The sequence below is a fragment of the Camelus ferus genome, chromosome 3, assembly GCF_009834535.1.
Source record: "Camelus ferus isolate YT-003-E chromosome 3, BCGSAC_Cfer_1.0, whole genome shotgun sequence".
In the NCBI taxonomy this organism is placed as follows: Eukaryota; Metazoa; Chordata; class Mammalia; order Artiodactyla; family Camelidae; genus Camelus; species Camelus ferus.
The window spans coordinates 51,827,734-51,843,949 of NC_045698.1; the positions used below are offsets into that span (position 1 = coordinate 51,827,734).

Here is a 16,216-nt window from a genome sequence, read left to right on the forward strand (position 1 = left end):
CCCACTGTATCGTAACATTTCTATTATAGCACTGACCACAAACTATTTCTTTTTTTTTAAATGTTTTTATCCTCTAGTAGACCAAAATGTCATCTCTTTACACCACTATCTGAAGTAGAACCTTAAAGAAATAGGCACCTAGTAATTGTTGAACAGGCAGACTAATGTATGAATGTCTAGACCTTAGCTGCTTGATTAGAGCAAAGAGGAAAGTAGATTTCACATAGGTAGACTAAGGATTAATCTCTTACCTGCTTGGAGTTGGTTAAATACAATTTTGCTCCAAGATTTAAAATCTGCAGTTTTACCAAATCATCTTCACTAGTGAAGCTTTTCGCCATCTTCCTCAAAACATCAGGGGCAATTTTAGGAACCCGTTCACAGTTTTCTCCAATCAGCCAAAGGATACTTGCTCTAGCCACAGGCACCTAATATTACAAGCAGATTACATACGATTAAAAACAAGTATTATAAATAAGATAATCATACTCTTCTTAATATTAACATAGAAAAGGCTTTAAATGCTATAAAGCTGTTTGCATCTATTAACTCATTTAATGTATATCCAGGAAGTGCTCTTTTATTTACGAATTTTCTTCAGTTACCAGAAAATCTCATTAAAACTGATTTCAGAGATAATGCTTAGAAAAGATTCATAAAGGAAAAATCATTGGTCTAGAATCTTAATGCTATCAGAGATCTGCAAATTCTTGGGCCAAATCTGGCTGGCTATGCCAACTGTTCACCATTGTTGCTGCTTCTGTGCCATATGAGCAGAAGAGCAGTTGCAACAAAGACCATAAGGCTGAAAATATTTACTTATCCAGTAATTTACAGAAGTCTGTCAACCTCTGCTCTCAGGCATTGCTTCACAAAACTCAATGCCCGTAAAAATTATCTAAGGTTCTGACTAAAACTGTAGGGTTTTGGTATCAGTTCCAAGACAGTAACTCTCGGATGGGGCCTAGGAATCCATGCTTTATGAAGCATCACAGATGATTCTTGAGACAGGTGGTCTGCAAACCACGTTTTGAGAATCCACGGGTAATACAGAAAAAAGAATACACCCATTAAAGACAATGTTTCCAAACCAAAACTGTTATTGTCCTCTATGTATCTGTATCTAAAGCACTGAAATAAATAAAACTGACAAAATCACCAAGGCTTGCTTATAAAATCATGAATGCTCATCTATTATTTGGTTATCAACAAAAGAAAACAGGGAAAAAATAAATTTGTCCAATATTGCATTTTGCCATTTATATATATACTTTTAATAAAGTACATTTCCATATGGTTTGTTTCTTTTTTATATATTTTTTGAAGTATAGTCAGTTTAATTATAAATTGTCAATTTTAATTTGTTTCTTAAACATAAATGTTCTGCTACAAATTGGAAATCTTCCACCAGCACCATTAAGACCAACATTTTATTCAGAATATGCAAATTAGTTCTATTACTATTTGTTTATTTGTATCCTCCTCTATTCCAAAAGGAATTTGAAAGAGTATGTAAATTAGTTTCTGTGAACATTTTCACCTATTACAGAAAATGTGCTTTCTATAATAGATGAAAAAGCCCACAGCTATCATCAAGAGGAGGCAGCATCTAACAAGAGAGAAGACTCTTCCTGAAGTCCTCTCCAGTGTCTCAAATAAAGTCCTAATGTCTTCATCATAGTTTCACAGCTGTACACAGTGTCACTGTTAAAGGAGCAAGAAGGACCTTTGCACAGCTAGAATTTTATCACAGTATCTACCACCTCAAATTCCTTCAAACACCCATTTCATGAAATAATGTAAAACTACTAAGACACCACTAAGTTGGGTCTTTCGCCAGAATCAGAATGAGGTCATTAGAAAACTTTAAAATCAAGTATACATTTTCAAATATCGTAACAGCATCATCTTTAATATTAGAACAAGTTTAGTAAGAGGGAAGAAATCAGTACACTTATGTAATAAGTGTAAGTACTAAGTACAAGTAATAGTGAAATACTAAATGCTGTTACAGATCTATTCACACAGTATGGTAAAACTGGATACCCTTAATGTGTACTGATTTCTGAATAGAAAGAGGCTATTTCTAATGTTCCAAAGGTTACACTGCATTAAGACCTTACTCCCAATCTATTATTTTAAATTGGGCTAAAGAATAGTAATTGAGTGGTACATTAAATTTTCCAGTATGAAGCAACTGAAGTTGCCTGCCATAATGAAAGGTACCTCTAAATAAGAATATATGGGCAACCTCAGATTTCAGTTATGCTAGATTTATTTTTCTTCAGTATTTTATTATATATTGCTAGTATAAAAATTAGAATTCTATGACATATCACAATCTATTACCCCACTTCAAGTAATTTTCCTCTGGTTACATACTTTTTAATTTTTTTTGGCAATTAAAAAGACAATCCCCAAAAGGACTAAGAGATTGTTTATATTCCTATTCATTAATATACTAAGATTAAAATAATATTTAAATACTCTGAACATTCATAATGCATACATTTAGAATATATCTCTTTAAAAAATTAAAAATCAGTAAGTTCTAATGCTCAAAGTGAAAATCTCAGGGTGGTGGTTGGTAGGGTGGTGGTGTTGGGGGCCAGGGTAATATTCAGAGGTTCTAGAACTAAGGTAATCAAATTTCTAGTAGACATATAGAAAACTTAGAAAACTTCTCCACAGAAAGAAATAGTATTTATATAATATATTAATACCAATCTTTCAGTGATGGCATTAAAAAGCTTAGAAAACTGACAAATCCAAATGTTTTTGTGCCTTTGGCTGGAATTAGAATCATAAGATTTTCAGGTTCCAGCCCTCCCTTTCTGTCCCAATTAAGTTATAGGACTTTTATTTGCACACGACTGATACTATGAATCCATGGCCACTATTTTCAAAGATCTGAAGCAACTGAAAAAAGAGCAAGTTAAGAAAATTAGTCGCTTTTTGTTCTCCACAGTCTCTTCAACCACAGAATAAATAGGAATACTGAACTAAAGCCAAACTAATAACACACATGTACGCACATGATATAATACTTTCATTATGAACCTCGCTTTTCAATATTTTCAAAGACAAACTGGATTGTAAATGACTTTGCCTGATTCTTTATTCTAAATGCCCTGAGCAAGTGGTTAAGTGCACTTTTTAAACCTTCTACCAGAAGGCAGTTTCCACCGCCATTTTAACCCATTAACTTGCTTGCAAAAACGAGTAATGTTTCCTAGCTGACCACAGCAGTTATAGAAAGACATCTAGAAAGATGTTACAGATCACACTGTGAGCAGTTCAATTTAAAAGCTATTGTGTTACAATACCAGCTCACTGCACGACGCAACAGTGTAAAATAAATCCTGTAAAAACATCAATTTTATTTATTTAAATGTCAAAGCCAAAATCAGTAGACACCTAAGCAAACTGCATACAAATAGCAAGTCAGATCCAATATTCCGTATCTGGACTCGATAAGCATTAAAACACTTAAGTGTGAATTAAGTGGGGGTGGCAGGGCAAGTGTAGTTAACTTGTGAAATGGCTGGCATTAAGTGAGGCACCTGAGCAAGGAGTACATAAAGCATCACTTCAGGCTTGCTCAGGAGTCTTTACAAAATAAATCTTTCAACTGTCCTTTTAGGGTACGAAATCCTCACCTGTCCCATTAAACATGTGAAACCTTGTTATAACAACCCTTGGGTAGTCTGCATTTTATTCTGAAAGAGCTTTGTTTCAAAAGCAGTATTTACTACAAATGAAGGCTACTTCAAAGGTTAAAATATTAACAGAACATGTAAGGTGACTGTACCATCACGTAAATTATTCAGTATAAATAAAATGTTTAAATAGAATTAATTTAAATATTAGTTTTCAGATTTTCAACTATACCATTTACTAAATAACAAATGGAATCAGTCTTGAATATGATAACATCTATGTTCTCTTCTTAAAAAAAACGACATAGCAAACATCTATTGAGCTTTTACCATATTTTACTGGCACTCTTTTTTAAGTACTTTACCTGTTTTCTCAGTCAATTATCACAAAAGCCCTACGAAGTAGGCTCTACCATTATCCCCACTTGATATATGAGGAAACTGGGGCACAAAGGAATTAAGAAACTTGCCCAACATCTCATAGCTTGTCAGAGTTCACCATGGCCACTGGGCAGAGACAATGAGTGTGCTATATACTAGGGAGAACACTGGCCAGCAGGGCAAGGAGACTGGTTCTGGTCCCAGACTGATCATGCGTATCTTGGAGACAAACAACTTCACCTCACTGGGTCTTGTTTACTCATTCATCAAATGAAAGCTTTCTCCTTTGTCCCTGTTCTTCCGCCACACTGTGCAATGGCACACTTCAGGCCTCCTGCAGCTTCTTCAGAGCCAGCCCCTTTTTTCCAGGGTTGTTCCAGACCTTCCTCTTGCCTGTTCCCACACTCATGCACGTGGGGGCATTTTCCACTTCCTTTCACCTGTGGTTTTATGGATAAGTAAGGTGGCCAGGGTGGGAGGAGGTCTGGCTGTCAGTTCTGTTCCTCTCACCCGAGAGGGTCCATGAGCCCAGGATTCTGTCCAGAGAAAGTGGCTTAGGCACTGTGGGAAAACGTGCTCAATCGTGTCCTCTTGTCCTCTGACACTGGTAAGACAGGCTCTTTCTAAAATCCAGGGGTCCAGGATTTAGGTGAAATAGGCAGAGATTCAGGAAGAAAGAGGTCTCATTTAAAGCTCTCAGGCTCAACTTTAGAATCACTTGCTCCCATTTGAGTGTCATCAGGTTCCTGGGCATTTTAATAAAGCCCTGATTTCTTTTCTACTTGGCTGTTGTTCTTATGTGAACAGGTCTCTTGACTGGAGCAGAGATTCTGGGGACTCAGTAACTCCCCTTTCCTGATTTTGAAGCTACTGTCAGCTACCTCCCTCACCTCATTCTTCTGCAATAACTTGTGCCTCCACCCCTGACCATTTTTAGGGTTCTGCATCACCATCTGTCTTGCTTTTTTCTTCCTTGTCCCACTTCAAGCACTGCAGGTTCCTGCGATGTGTAAATAGCAACAATTCTTTATCACCTTTTCATTCTCCAAAACTTCAAATTTTTCTGTAGAATTGCATATCACTGTCTTGTAATTATTTTAATCTCTCCTATATCACAGTCCCAATTTGTCGACTTTTGCTTTCTCTCCACCTTATCAGAATCAGGAGGGGTTTTCTATTTTATTATCTTTCCATAGGACCAGATTTAAGATGTATTTATCAATTTCAACTATCTTTTTTTGGTATTCTATTTTACAAATCAACTTTGATACCTCTCAGGTTTTTACACTTTGTTTCATTCAAATATCTTAGGACAAACACCAAATTCTTTTATTTTTGGTCTCTTTACTTTAAAAAGGGTGGCAGTTACAGCTTTAGTCATGTGCCACACATTTTGAAATAAAATGTTTTCTTTTTCTGTTTTTTTTTTGAAGTTTTCATTTTTTTCTTTAAAATTTTTCTGATCTAAAAGTATATTTCTTACTTCATAACTTGTCTGAAAGCTTTTTGTATTAGTTAATTCTTATGTTATTGCCTAAGGTTAAAAAACATAAAAGCTTTAAGTTTACTTTACATCCAAATACATGATTTCTTGTAAATGTTCTATGGATATATCCATAAAAGTGGGTATTATCTATTTCAAGAGATATGAAATTTTAGCTATATTTACTAAATAAAGTATTCTATTATTTAGTTTTTCTATGTCCTTACATCTAAATCTTACTTCAAATCTCCTAGGTATATCTACTATGAGAAAAGCATATTAAAGTCACCTACCAAAACTGTATTTTATCAGCTTCTCCTTGCATTTCCAATAGATTTTTTCCTTACATATTTATTTGGTTGCCATATTTTTTGTGCATTTGGTTTATGCTTCTTAGTTTTTTAGTAAATTGGCCTCTTTTTTCATTTTATAATATTTTATTTTATCCTGTTAAATGCTTTTAATTAATTTAAAATCTTACATTCTTGTTCATATTCACTTAATATTTCTTACCTTACTTATTTATTTTCAACTTTTATCATTTTGATGATGGTGTTTTAATTATAAATGGCATCTATCTAGCTTTTGGTTTTCATTCCAGTTTGAAAGTCTGTCTTCTAATGAGAGAATTCAGTCCATTCACATTCAGAGTAGGATATATTTGACTTTTACTCTTCCATTTTACTTCTTGATTGTAACTCTTCCATTTTAATTTTTAAAATTATTTATTTACTTTACATTTCTGTTTTCTTTTTTTCCCTTAGTGGATTTAGAATTCCCACCATACTTTTGTGTTCCACTAATGGTTATCTTCTGTCTGACAAAAGCATAAAAAACAAAATGAACAAACAAACAAAAAAAAACAGGCTTTGCTATATAGGTCTGTAAAAAAGCATTTACTTGGCTAATATTCCAACAACTGTTAGAAAGTAGATGCAATCAAAAATTTTCCGAAGCCTCACACAGGGACATAGTCAAACACAACAAATTCTTCCAAGAAAGTCTGAGGTTTGCTTGATATGAGTCTCATACACTGCCATAGGTTTCGTGTATAAGCAGCTACATTCACCTGGAAGCCCTACCGCTCCCTTGTCTTTGCCTCTTCCTTTTTAACAAGACCAGAACAACTTTAAGAGCACAAGTTTTAACTAAATTCTGCACAAGATGATTGGGAACACAGAACTCCTCTTTTTTTCGCATAACTAGACACATATTTCTCCACCATTCCTTATAAACAAGATATTAACTATTTCCCCCACCCAAACCCACTATTTTCACCCCGAGATAATCTATTTTCTCCTTACTACTTTTTAAACACAAGGTGAGAATACTAAAATAATTTCACCTCCCTCCACTGCCTTCCTCCCATGAGACCTTCAAAACACTTTTATTCTGCCCCCATCCCTTCCTACCCCTATGTTTTCTAAGATTCTTCAATGTTTTCAGTTTTAGGTTATTAGAATTCCCATTATATCATGCCCCTTCTTTTGCATTTAGCACTTCTGTTAGACATTCCTAGTCTATCTTTATACACTTAATTATGTGTATAAACTTTTACATACACTCATGTATGCATCTCTATTCTTGTCTTCCCCTATCTAGAGTGCCCTGCTTTGGGTCATTAGTTCTTGCTTACAATAAAAATGGTTCAGCAGTAGAAGATGTAACCCTTCTCTAGAAGGTGTCTAAACAGGGGTACGAGTATTTGTGATTGTTACAATGACTAAAACTACGACTGAAATTTGATGCTTGATACAAAGGGATCCTGGATGTCTATCTCAGGAGACTTGAGAAGGTTTACCCTCTCATCTCCTATCAACAGATCACTGACAATAATATCAAACATCTGTTCTACATATGTGCAAATATGGACCAACCTAATGCCAAATTTGTCAATAATTTTGGGGAATCAAAAGGAAACAACAATAAAATCCTGACCAGGTCGGTGAGAAGGCAAATGAATTGAACACAAAAGAGAAACAGACTAGAAATGGAAGACAGATATAGTATGATGTATTGGCTAAGAAAGCAAACTTACTGGCAACGTGACCTTAGGCAAGTTATCTGTGCCTCAGTTTTCTCTTATGAGAAAATCAGAATACCAACAGAACCTACCTTTCAGAGTTATTATTAAAATTAATGATTTATATTTTTAAGTTGCTTAGAATACTGCCTGACATATAATTAGCACTATAGGAGTTATGTTAAACAAATAAGCACAATATAAAAGGAGCCAGAAGAATGCTTACTAAATTTAAATCTTATCAAGTTTGTCTTCCTCAAAAACTTTAACTATAGCCATGATCATAATAACAGCTCACACTAAGCACTGTTCTAAGTGTTTCATATATGTTGACTCATTTATTCCTCACAATACATCTATCCTATTGTTACAGAGGAGAAAACTGGAGCAGAGAGTCAAGTAGCTTGCTTAAGTTCACAAAGCTAGTAAAAGGTAGAGACTAAATTTGAACCCAAGTCATCTGGTTTTCATATCCACTCTCTTAACCTCTCATATACAATCTTTATAAGAAGTCCTGACTTTGATTATTAATCAACAGTAAGAGTAGATATGAAGACAAAGAACTCTCTGGTGAGGATGTGGTGGAAGATCAGATGCTAAGTGAACCCTGAGAGTGTTATTCTTAGCCTTAAGATAAATGTGTAACTGCTCTGCAAGCTTTAATAACACACTGAAGGAAAGAAAACTTTGCCACCAGGGAGATTAAAAATGGGTCCTGACTGGTAGGCTCCAAACCTAGCCATCTATTACTTTTAACTACACAAGTAAGATCCCTCTGAACAGACTCAGTATAGATTACTTCATCTTCAAACAAGGAAATACAGCTGACCCTTGCACAACACAGGTTTGAGCTGCATGGGTCCACTTACACACAAATTTATTTTTCAATAAATAGACAGTCAGCCCACCATATTCCCAGTTTTTGCTACACAGATTCAACCAATCTCAGACGGAAACTTCCATCAGTAGTTGGCTGAATCCATGGATGCAAAACCTGCAAATATAAGGGCTGATTGTAATATACTGACTCCCTTAAACTACAACTCCTCTAGTTATAGAACATTAGCTGTCAAACCAACATTCCAAGGACTGCAGAGTAAAGGACAAACACAATGGAGAAGGGTTTGAAGAAAAATCAGACAGAAGCCAAGGAGAGAGAATGTTTCAAAAGGGAAGAGGTGGTCAGCAAAATCAAATGCTAATGAAGGATCAAGAAAGATGTGGACAGCAAATAATCCACTGGATTTAATGAAAAGCAGATAGTGACCTTGGAAAAGCAAATTGGTGGAGTGGTGGAGAGCCAAAATCAGACTGTGATGGGTTGAAAAGTTGAAGGTAAGGAAATAAAATTGCTTTCAGGTAATTCTTCCAAAAATTTTAGTTCTAAAGGGAAGAAGAAAATGAAATAGGATGCAAATAACAGTAACAGCTAACACACAGTGCTATGTGCCAGGCAGTGTTCTTGGAGCTCTACATACGTTCACTAAGGCAATACCTACAATGACACAGGTTCTTCCACTCTCACCATTTTACAGATGGGAAAAGTGAAGTACAGAGATTTTAATGTAAGGACATGGAGCTGGTAAGTGACAGAGCAGACACTGGGAAAGAGATGTTTGTACACTCATCTATGCATGCACATGTGTACCTACAAATGTGCGTAGACATACACATACAAGCACATATACACTCAAACACATCTAGATATCTATCCAAAAACCCATGAAGTTCACACTGGTATTTCCAATTCCAATGCAATACTGCAATATTTATCCTATCCTTCCCTCTTTCCAGTTTTGTGATTCCCTTCCACAACAGTGCAGAATCTTAGAACAAGGATTTGAATCTAGATGTTCAGCTCTCTTCACCTTATACTCTAGTATGTCCATTTATTTTAACAAAACTATAATTTACTGAATAGAATTCAGTTGAATTGGTACTCAAAGCAAAGATCTCTTAATTGGTACTCACAGTGATATTGTCCAAGAGTTTGGCCATATGTTTAATAATTTCAGCATGTTGTACGGGTTGCATCTGCAGTAATTTCTTAATAACAACCACACTTTCAGCAACAACTATTTCTGGAAAAAAAATCAGATTATTCATTAAATGTGTGTAATGCAATTCAAATGCATTATTTTTGGTAAAATGTAAATTTAAATTAGCAAAACATTCTATATGTCTTAAATGACTAGGGTGAAAACTATAACCATGAGTGTACTTCTAAGTTTTTTGGGTGAACATTCATCTGAACTAGAAGCCTATACTTTAATTTCTAACTTCCTGTTGTGTCCCCTAGCTTCTGATATTCCTTTCGAATCTCAGCTTCTTTAATTCAGAAAAGCAAAGTGAGGTAAGACTATGTAATCACCATAATGTTCAAGTATCTTTGGCTTTTAACCACAGCTCTCAAATAGCTCTTTGATTCCTACCAATTATATAGTGGTAAATCAAACACCTACAATCTAATTAACATTTTTTTCAATTCTAAAGAAAATAGCAAACTTAAAAAAAAATTCCTGAAGTGACATGTCCAGAAAAGTGAGTAGTAAGAATTATTAGTAGCAGGAAAGATGTTACTATAGAAATAGCATGGACTTCAGAGCCAGAAAGAGAGGGCCTGTGAGCTAAACTATCTCCATTTTGATGCATGAATCCACTCTCTGTCTTTCTTGGTCCAACTATGTGCCCTTAGAGGCTGACCTCTGTGGACAGCATCAACCAGACTCCTTTGCCCCTAACTTCCAGCTATATTTAACCAATAGGAAGAACCAGCAGGAGATCTGGGGGCAGGAATGAATATTTATTATCCTGAATCCCTCTCCTGCCAGGCCTCCCTGGCAATGCTCACATGTCTCTAACGAAGGTTTCAGCTCCTACGGGTCTCCTGCAGGGTCTGGTAACTGCCTCCACTCCTCAAACCCCTTCCCTTCAATTCTAGAGATGGTAAGGGCTTCTCACGGTTGCTGGCCTGCTAGTCCCAGGGTGTAACATCATACCTTGTTGGAGTCCCTTAACTCTGCTCATGGTTTTTTTTCTTTTAAATTTTTTTTTTTATATATAAACTTTTTTTTATTGGGTTATACTCATTTTACAAGCTCACGTTTTATAAATAGTTCCTTCATTAAATTCTCTTAAGTCATCCCTTTTAAGTGTATCATCTGTTTCTTGCCAGGGCCTTAACTAAAACAGTAATTGGTACTAAGAGTGGCTCGAGAAAGCAGATCCTCAAATTGGGATTCTGAGATTGAGATCACACTGAAGTGGCTAATCACTGGTCCAGAATTACGTTTTTGGTGGCACCAGTAGAGAAATTTAATAAACTAGCCAGAGCACCTGACCTTTGGAATAAATCTTATATAAACGATTACTAATGCTACTGATGTCAAAGAAATACAACAAAACTGCCTTTACTTATTATGGTTTTTTTTTTTTTATAAACTGGGATTCATGAATATTAGAGATTCCCTGGGCATACACTATACAGGTTTATTTTAATATTATACTAGAAATATACCATGATTTGTGTTCTGTTTCTCTTTTCCTCTGAAAAGTATTTTCTTATCTAGCTCCCTTGAAGAATATAAGCAAAATTTTTATTAATCATCATTAAACATACGTATTTCAAACTAGATATATGTACACACACACACCCCCCCTTTCTCCATGGGAATGATAAATTAATACTGCATAATGTTTTAGTTTATAAAATGGTATCATATTTCTTTTTCTTCTTACAATACCATATGGTAGGTACCTCATTATCATCATTTTAAAGATGAAGAAAGAGAGATGAACTGGAATATATGACTTTGTCCAAAATTCAAACTCAGAACCAGAATATATACTATTTTACCTCTAATGTTCTATGTTACTATGGGCAGGTATTACTTTTATAAAGACCACCTCTTGGAGCCATGAGGAAAACAAAGATAAATCAGAATGAGACTCTGCCCTCATCAAATTTGCACTCTACTAGGAAACATTATGTGGTTATGTAAGCAATTACCATGTAAGGTAAAGTATGGTCTAAGTGTGGTTTTAAAGAAGCCACAGTATAAAAATTTATATTTTTAAAATGTATTATTGCAAAACTAGCCTAAGTGAAAATTTTAAAGTTGTATACTTTTAATTATGCACATGTGGAGGCAGTGTTGGCTATAGGTGAAATAAGTTTGGCACTGTTTATCCTTTGGTGCTACCTTAGTTTCCTATTGTTGTTACAGATTAGCACAAATTTAGCAGCTTACAGTTCTGGAGCCAGAAGTTAACACAAGTTTTATGGAGCTAAAATCAAGGTATCAGCAGGACTAAGTTCTCTATGGAGGCTCTGGAGGAAAATACATTCTTTGCCTTTTCCAAATTCTAGAGGCTGCCCACATACCTTGGCTCAAGGTCCCCTTCCAGCAATGGCATCACTCTAGCCTCTGCTTCTGACATCTGACTTTCTTGATTACACTGAGCCCATCTGAACAATCTTCCCATCTCAAGAATCTTAATCACATCTATAAAGTTCTTTTTGCCACATTAGGTAACATATTCACAGGTTCCAGGCATCGGGACCTGGACATCTTGCAGGGGTGGGATGTGGTGGGGATTCTGCCTAACCCAGGTGCCTTCTCATTCCCTTCAGGTAATTCCACCCTGCTTTTCCCTTACACTACCTTGTGGTTTTCAAAGACCTCAGCACTGTGGTGGGACTCCACTACAAGCACAAAATGATCTTATGTTCTGGACCTTTCCCAGCTTTCTCCTTGTCTTCAACAGAACTTAACAGGCCCAGTCTAAGAATTACAGCCTACTATTTTAAAAACTTTTTGTTTTGTTTTGGTAAGAACATTTAACATTAGATTTACCCTCTTAACAAAATTTTAAGTGTACATCACATCAGTGTTGACCACAGGTACAATGTTGTACATACAGCAGATCTCTAGAGCTTATCCATGTTGCTTAACTGAAACTTGATGCCTGCTGATCAGTAGCTCCCCACTTCCCTTCCCCCGAACCCCCAGCCCCTGGCAAGTACCTTTCCACTCTTGGATTCTATGAATTTGACTATTTTAATACCTCATACAAGTAGAATCATTCAGTGTTTGTCTTTCTGTGACTGGTTTATTTTATTTAAGGTCCTCAAGATTAGTACAGTCAACTCTTATATCCATTTTACAAATGAGGAATCTGAAGCCCAGGGAGATTGGGTAATTTATTCAAGGTAACATTAACATTCAAACATAGGTAGTCTAGTTCTGCCTGTAAGCAGATAGCCGGCAACAGAGTAACTGGTCAATACAGAAAGACTACAGGACACTTGTTTTATATTACTGTCTCCCTCCATTAGATTACGAGCTCTCTAAAGGCAGAAACATTTATAGGCTGAATGAATTTCTTATTCATCTATTCAACAATTACTAAATACCTCAACTGATTCAAGTCTTCAACAAATGCTTACTAGATTATATAAAACTAAACAAAAGAAAAAATAGTCCTCTGTTCTAATCCTTTTAATTTACAGTAGATGTTAAGAAGGTTATTAAGACAAGCAAATTTTGCTAATATATTACCTAGGGAATTAAATTATCCTAAGTCATTTGAAATGCAGCTTTCTCCTAAAGGTGCTTAAGAAATCTGGTTATCAGTGAATCTTTCATAATGATAACTGGATTATTTTAGGGCAAGAAGTCCTATCCATGCCAAGAAGGAAGAAATCAACAATAATAAACAATAAAAAACCCTACAGGTCCAAGAAGAATATATTAAATATATGTAAAAACAATGAAGTCTCATTGTTGTCCCTGAGGTTTTAAGATATATGATCGGAAGAGATGATGGGGTATTCATAGTAATACAAAATCAGAGTCACAGATCCTTAGGGCCTCAAAAGATCTTACAGATTTTAAAGAAACAGAGGCCTTATTCACAATATTTATTCCTAAAAGCAAAATTTTTAATAGGAAGAGAAAGGGGCTTGGTTGTCACGATTGGTCATTATAAGTTAAAAATATCACTAGCTTCTTTAATGTTACTGATTTAATATAAACATTCTCCTTATTTGTTTTATTGCTCACTTTTACTGAGCCAGATTTCCAAACTACAGAAGTGTAGCAATACGATAAAGAGTTATAGAATCAGGCTAATGATGATTATGCAACCAGAAACTGAAAAGTAACAATTTAAGTTTCTTAATATTCAAAGCAGTAAAAAAAATTCATGTCTATAAACAGTTTTGATTTACCAAAAACAAAAGCCTAAGTAGTAAAGTATCAGTATTTAAATTAGTAAATCCTTCTACCTTGAAGAGTGATTATAAGTTATGTTAGCCTCCTGTTGTCCAATTATAAAATGATCTATTCTTCCCTTAAAAGTACTACAAGGGTACAGAATATTCATCTTTTAAACCTAAGTCAATAAAAAATATTTTTTTAGAAACTAATGTGTTACAAAGCTGAGGTAGAAACAACTGCTTTAAAATCTAGCTTGAAAATTTCACATGAGAAAAAGGGGTCAAAATATAAAACTGAGAAACCTTGAATATATTTCATATTTGAAAGAGATAATCAGTGTTTTGATTTGTGGTGCTTTTTGTATGCAACCAAATTGGAGTGTGTCTTCTTTGGTCATTACTAAAGATACAGGAAGATGAAAACATATTTTTAAACTCACATTTTAAAGTGTGATTAAAGTGTGACACAGAAACAGAGACAAAAAGAACGTTACCGTTAAAAGCAGAAATAGATAAAATGGACGGCATTTAGCATCCTGTCTTCTGTAGTTATCTTCTACAGTCAAATTTTTTAAAAAACCTATTTCCATGATAATTTTTGTTGCCACTTATTTGGAATTACAATACTGCATGGAGAAAAATGTTCTATCCATCATAATATTTCGAGTTTACAGGTGAAAGTTGATAATTTTATGCTCACAATAAAGATCATTCATTTTCGGATAAATTTTCTTACAACTGTTTTTCATTTGGAAGTACTTACAACAATGCTAACAGCTTTCTAAAGAGATATGCATGCGGGAAAAGACAATTAGGGATAATAGAACCGTTGTAGGAAAAAGTTATTTTTCACATAAAATATAAAAAAAAATCTATTTCATTGTTTTACCTTATGGTTGCTATGTCACATATGTCTGTTTCTAGATATATTATATCTGTATTATATATAGATATAATTCCACAAAAAATTTCAATGATTTTACACAGAAAATTATGCTTTTCCTAAAAAGAATCTCTTGTTTTAATCTCATTTTAATTAAATTAAGTAAATAATTTTAAAGGAGAAAGTTGAATCATTTTTTAAAAAATATTATTATTTTTTTTTTATTTTGATGGGGGGAGGTAACTACGTTTATTTATTTTTAGAGGAGGTACTGGGGATTGAACCCAGGACCTCATGCATGCTAAGCAAGCGTTCTATCACTTAAGCTATACTATAGCCTACCCCCCTGAATCATTTTTCTTTCCTCTTCAAATGGTCTCATTTATTCTAAAGCCAGATCATAGAAATAACTGACATTTTACCACAGAAAGCATGAAGTCTAGACTATGTATTTCACTGGATATTACCTACCCAGTTTTACAAAATGTTCAGACACTGGCTTAAAAACATGAAGCTGTTGATGACTTCTAAATCTAATTAATCTTGAGTATAAAATTATTGGGTGGATTTCTGGGAAAAAACTCTGAAGGTACACATCTGACATACTTTTTTGATCTAGTCTTTGCAACCTCTCATGTTATAAAGTCATTTGCCTGCTTTTAGCACCCTCTGCAGGTGAACCAATATTGTACATGACTTACATGACATTAAAAAGCAGTAAAATGGAACCTCTGTGGAAAGCATACAATGAGAGTAGTTCAACGGCGAAGAAATAAAATAAACAGATTACATTTTCTTAGTTCTGTTCAGGCAAGAAAATTCTGTTTACAAGTTGATTGTCTAATTTACTAAGACAACAACAAAAAACTGTGTGTGTGTATTTCAAAGATAAAATGTTACTATTCATTGTGATCATGCTATTGGCATACAGGAAAAACTAAAATGCAAAATTAAAAGGAAGTTACAATTTGCTGATCATACCAAGAATATTCAAATGATAAATTATTTGAAAGTAAAATGAAACTGTCAACTTACCATCCCTGTTGGACAACAAACACACGAGGCCATTGAGGCACGTGTCAGTGACTTCTGAGATGTTGGTAGCACATCTGCCTATAGTCTGAATAGTGGCTGCTGCAAATTGTTTATCCTGGCTCTTCACATAGGTCTAAAAAATATTATCTCAATTAGTTTATACATTGGCACTATCAAGTGACCAAAAGAATCCCTATGATATTAAGCTTTGTCAATACATGAGAATTCTAGAATACATAATCTGCACACCTATAGGCTCAGCAGGAGGTCCAATTCTTGACTTAATTTAGTTTTGTTTTTCATTTAAAGAATGTGGCTACAGAAGAGGCACAGTCTCAAGCCAGGTTCATTCACCTGTGGCCACAGTGGCTTATGACTCCAATACAGATAGTGGGGAGCAGTCACCCAAAGACAGCAATTAGTTTAAGTGCAAGGTTGAAAGAGATGATGAGAACTCTCTCTTTGGAGGTTTCAGTTCATTTAACCAGCAGCATCTGTGAATCTATGAAAAAAGGGTTGCTTTTTCAGAGAT

The 16,216-nt window shown here is 34.8% G+C and overlaps 1 protein-coding gene across 1 annotated transcript in view; it reads right to left on the reverse strand.

The window, feature by feature from the left end:
• AP3B1 (adaptor related protein complex 3 subunit beta 1) overlaps positions 1 to 16,216 on the reverse strand; it is a 220,474-nt gene that overhangs the window by 98,882 nt on the left and 105,376 nt on the right. Inside the window, exons 13-15 of the mRNA XM_006186723.2 lie at positions 15,685 to 15,817; positions 9,518 to 9,627; positions 252 to 428 (exon numbers count right to left, since the gene is read on the reverse strand). Coding sequence (XP_006186785.1) covers positions 252 to 428; positions 9,518 to 9,627; positions 15,685 to 15,817 — 420 coding nt within the window. The remainder of the gene's footprint in view (positions 1 to 251; positions 429 to 9,517; positions 9,628 to 15,684; positions 15,818 to 16,216) is intronic.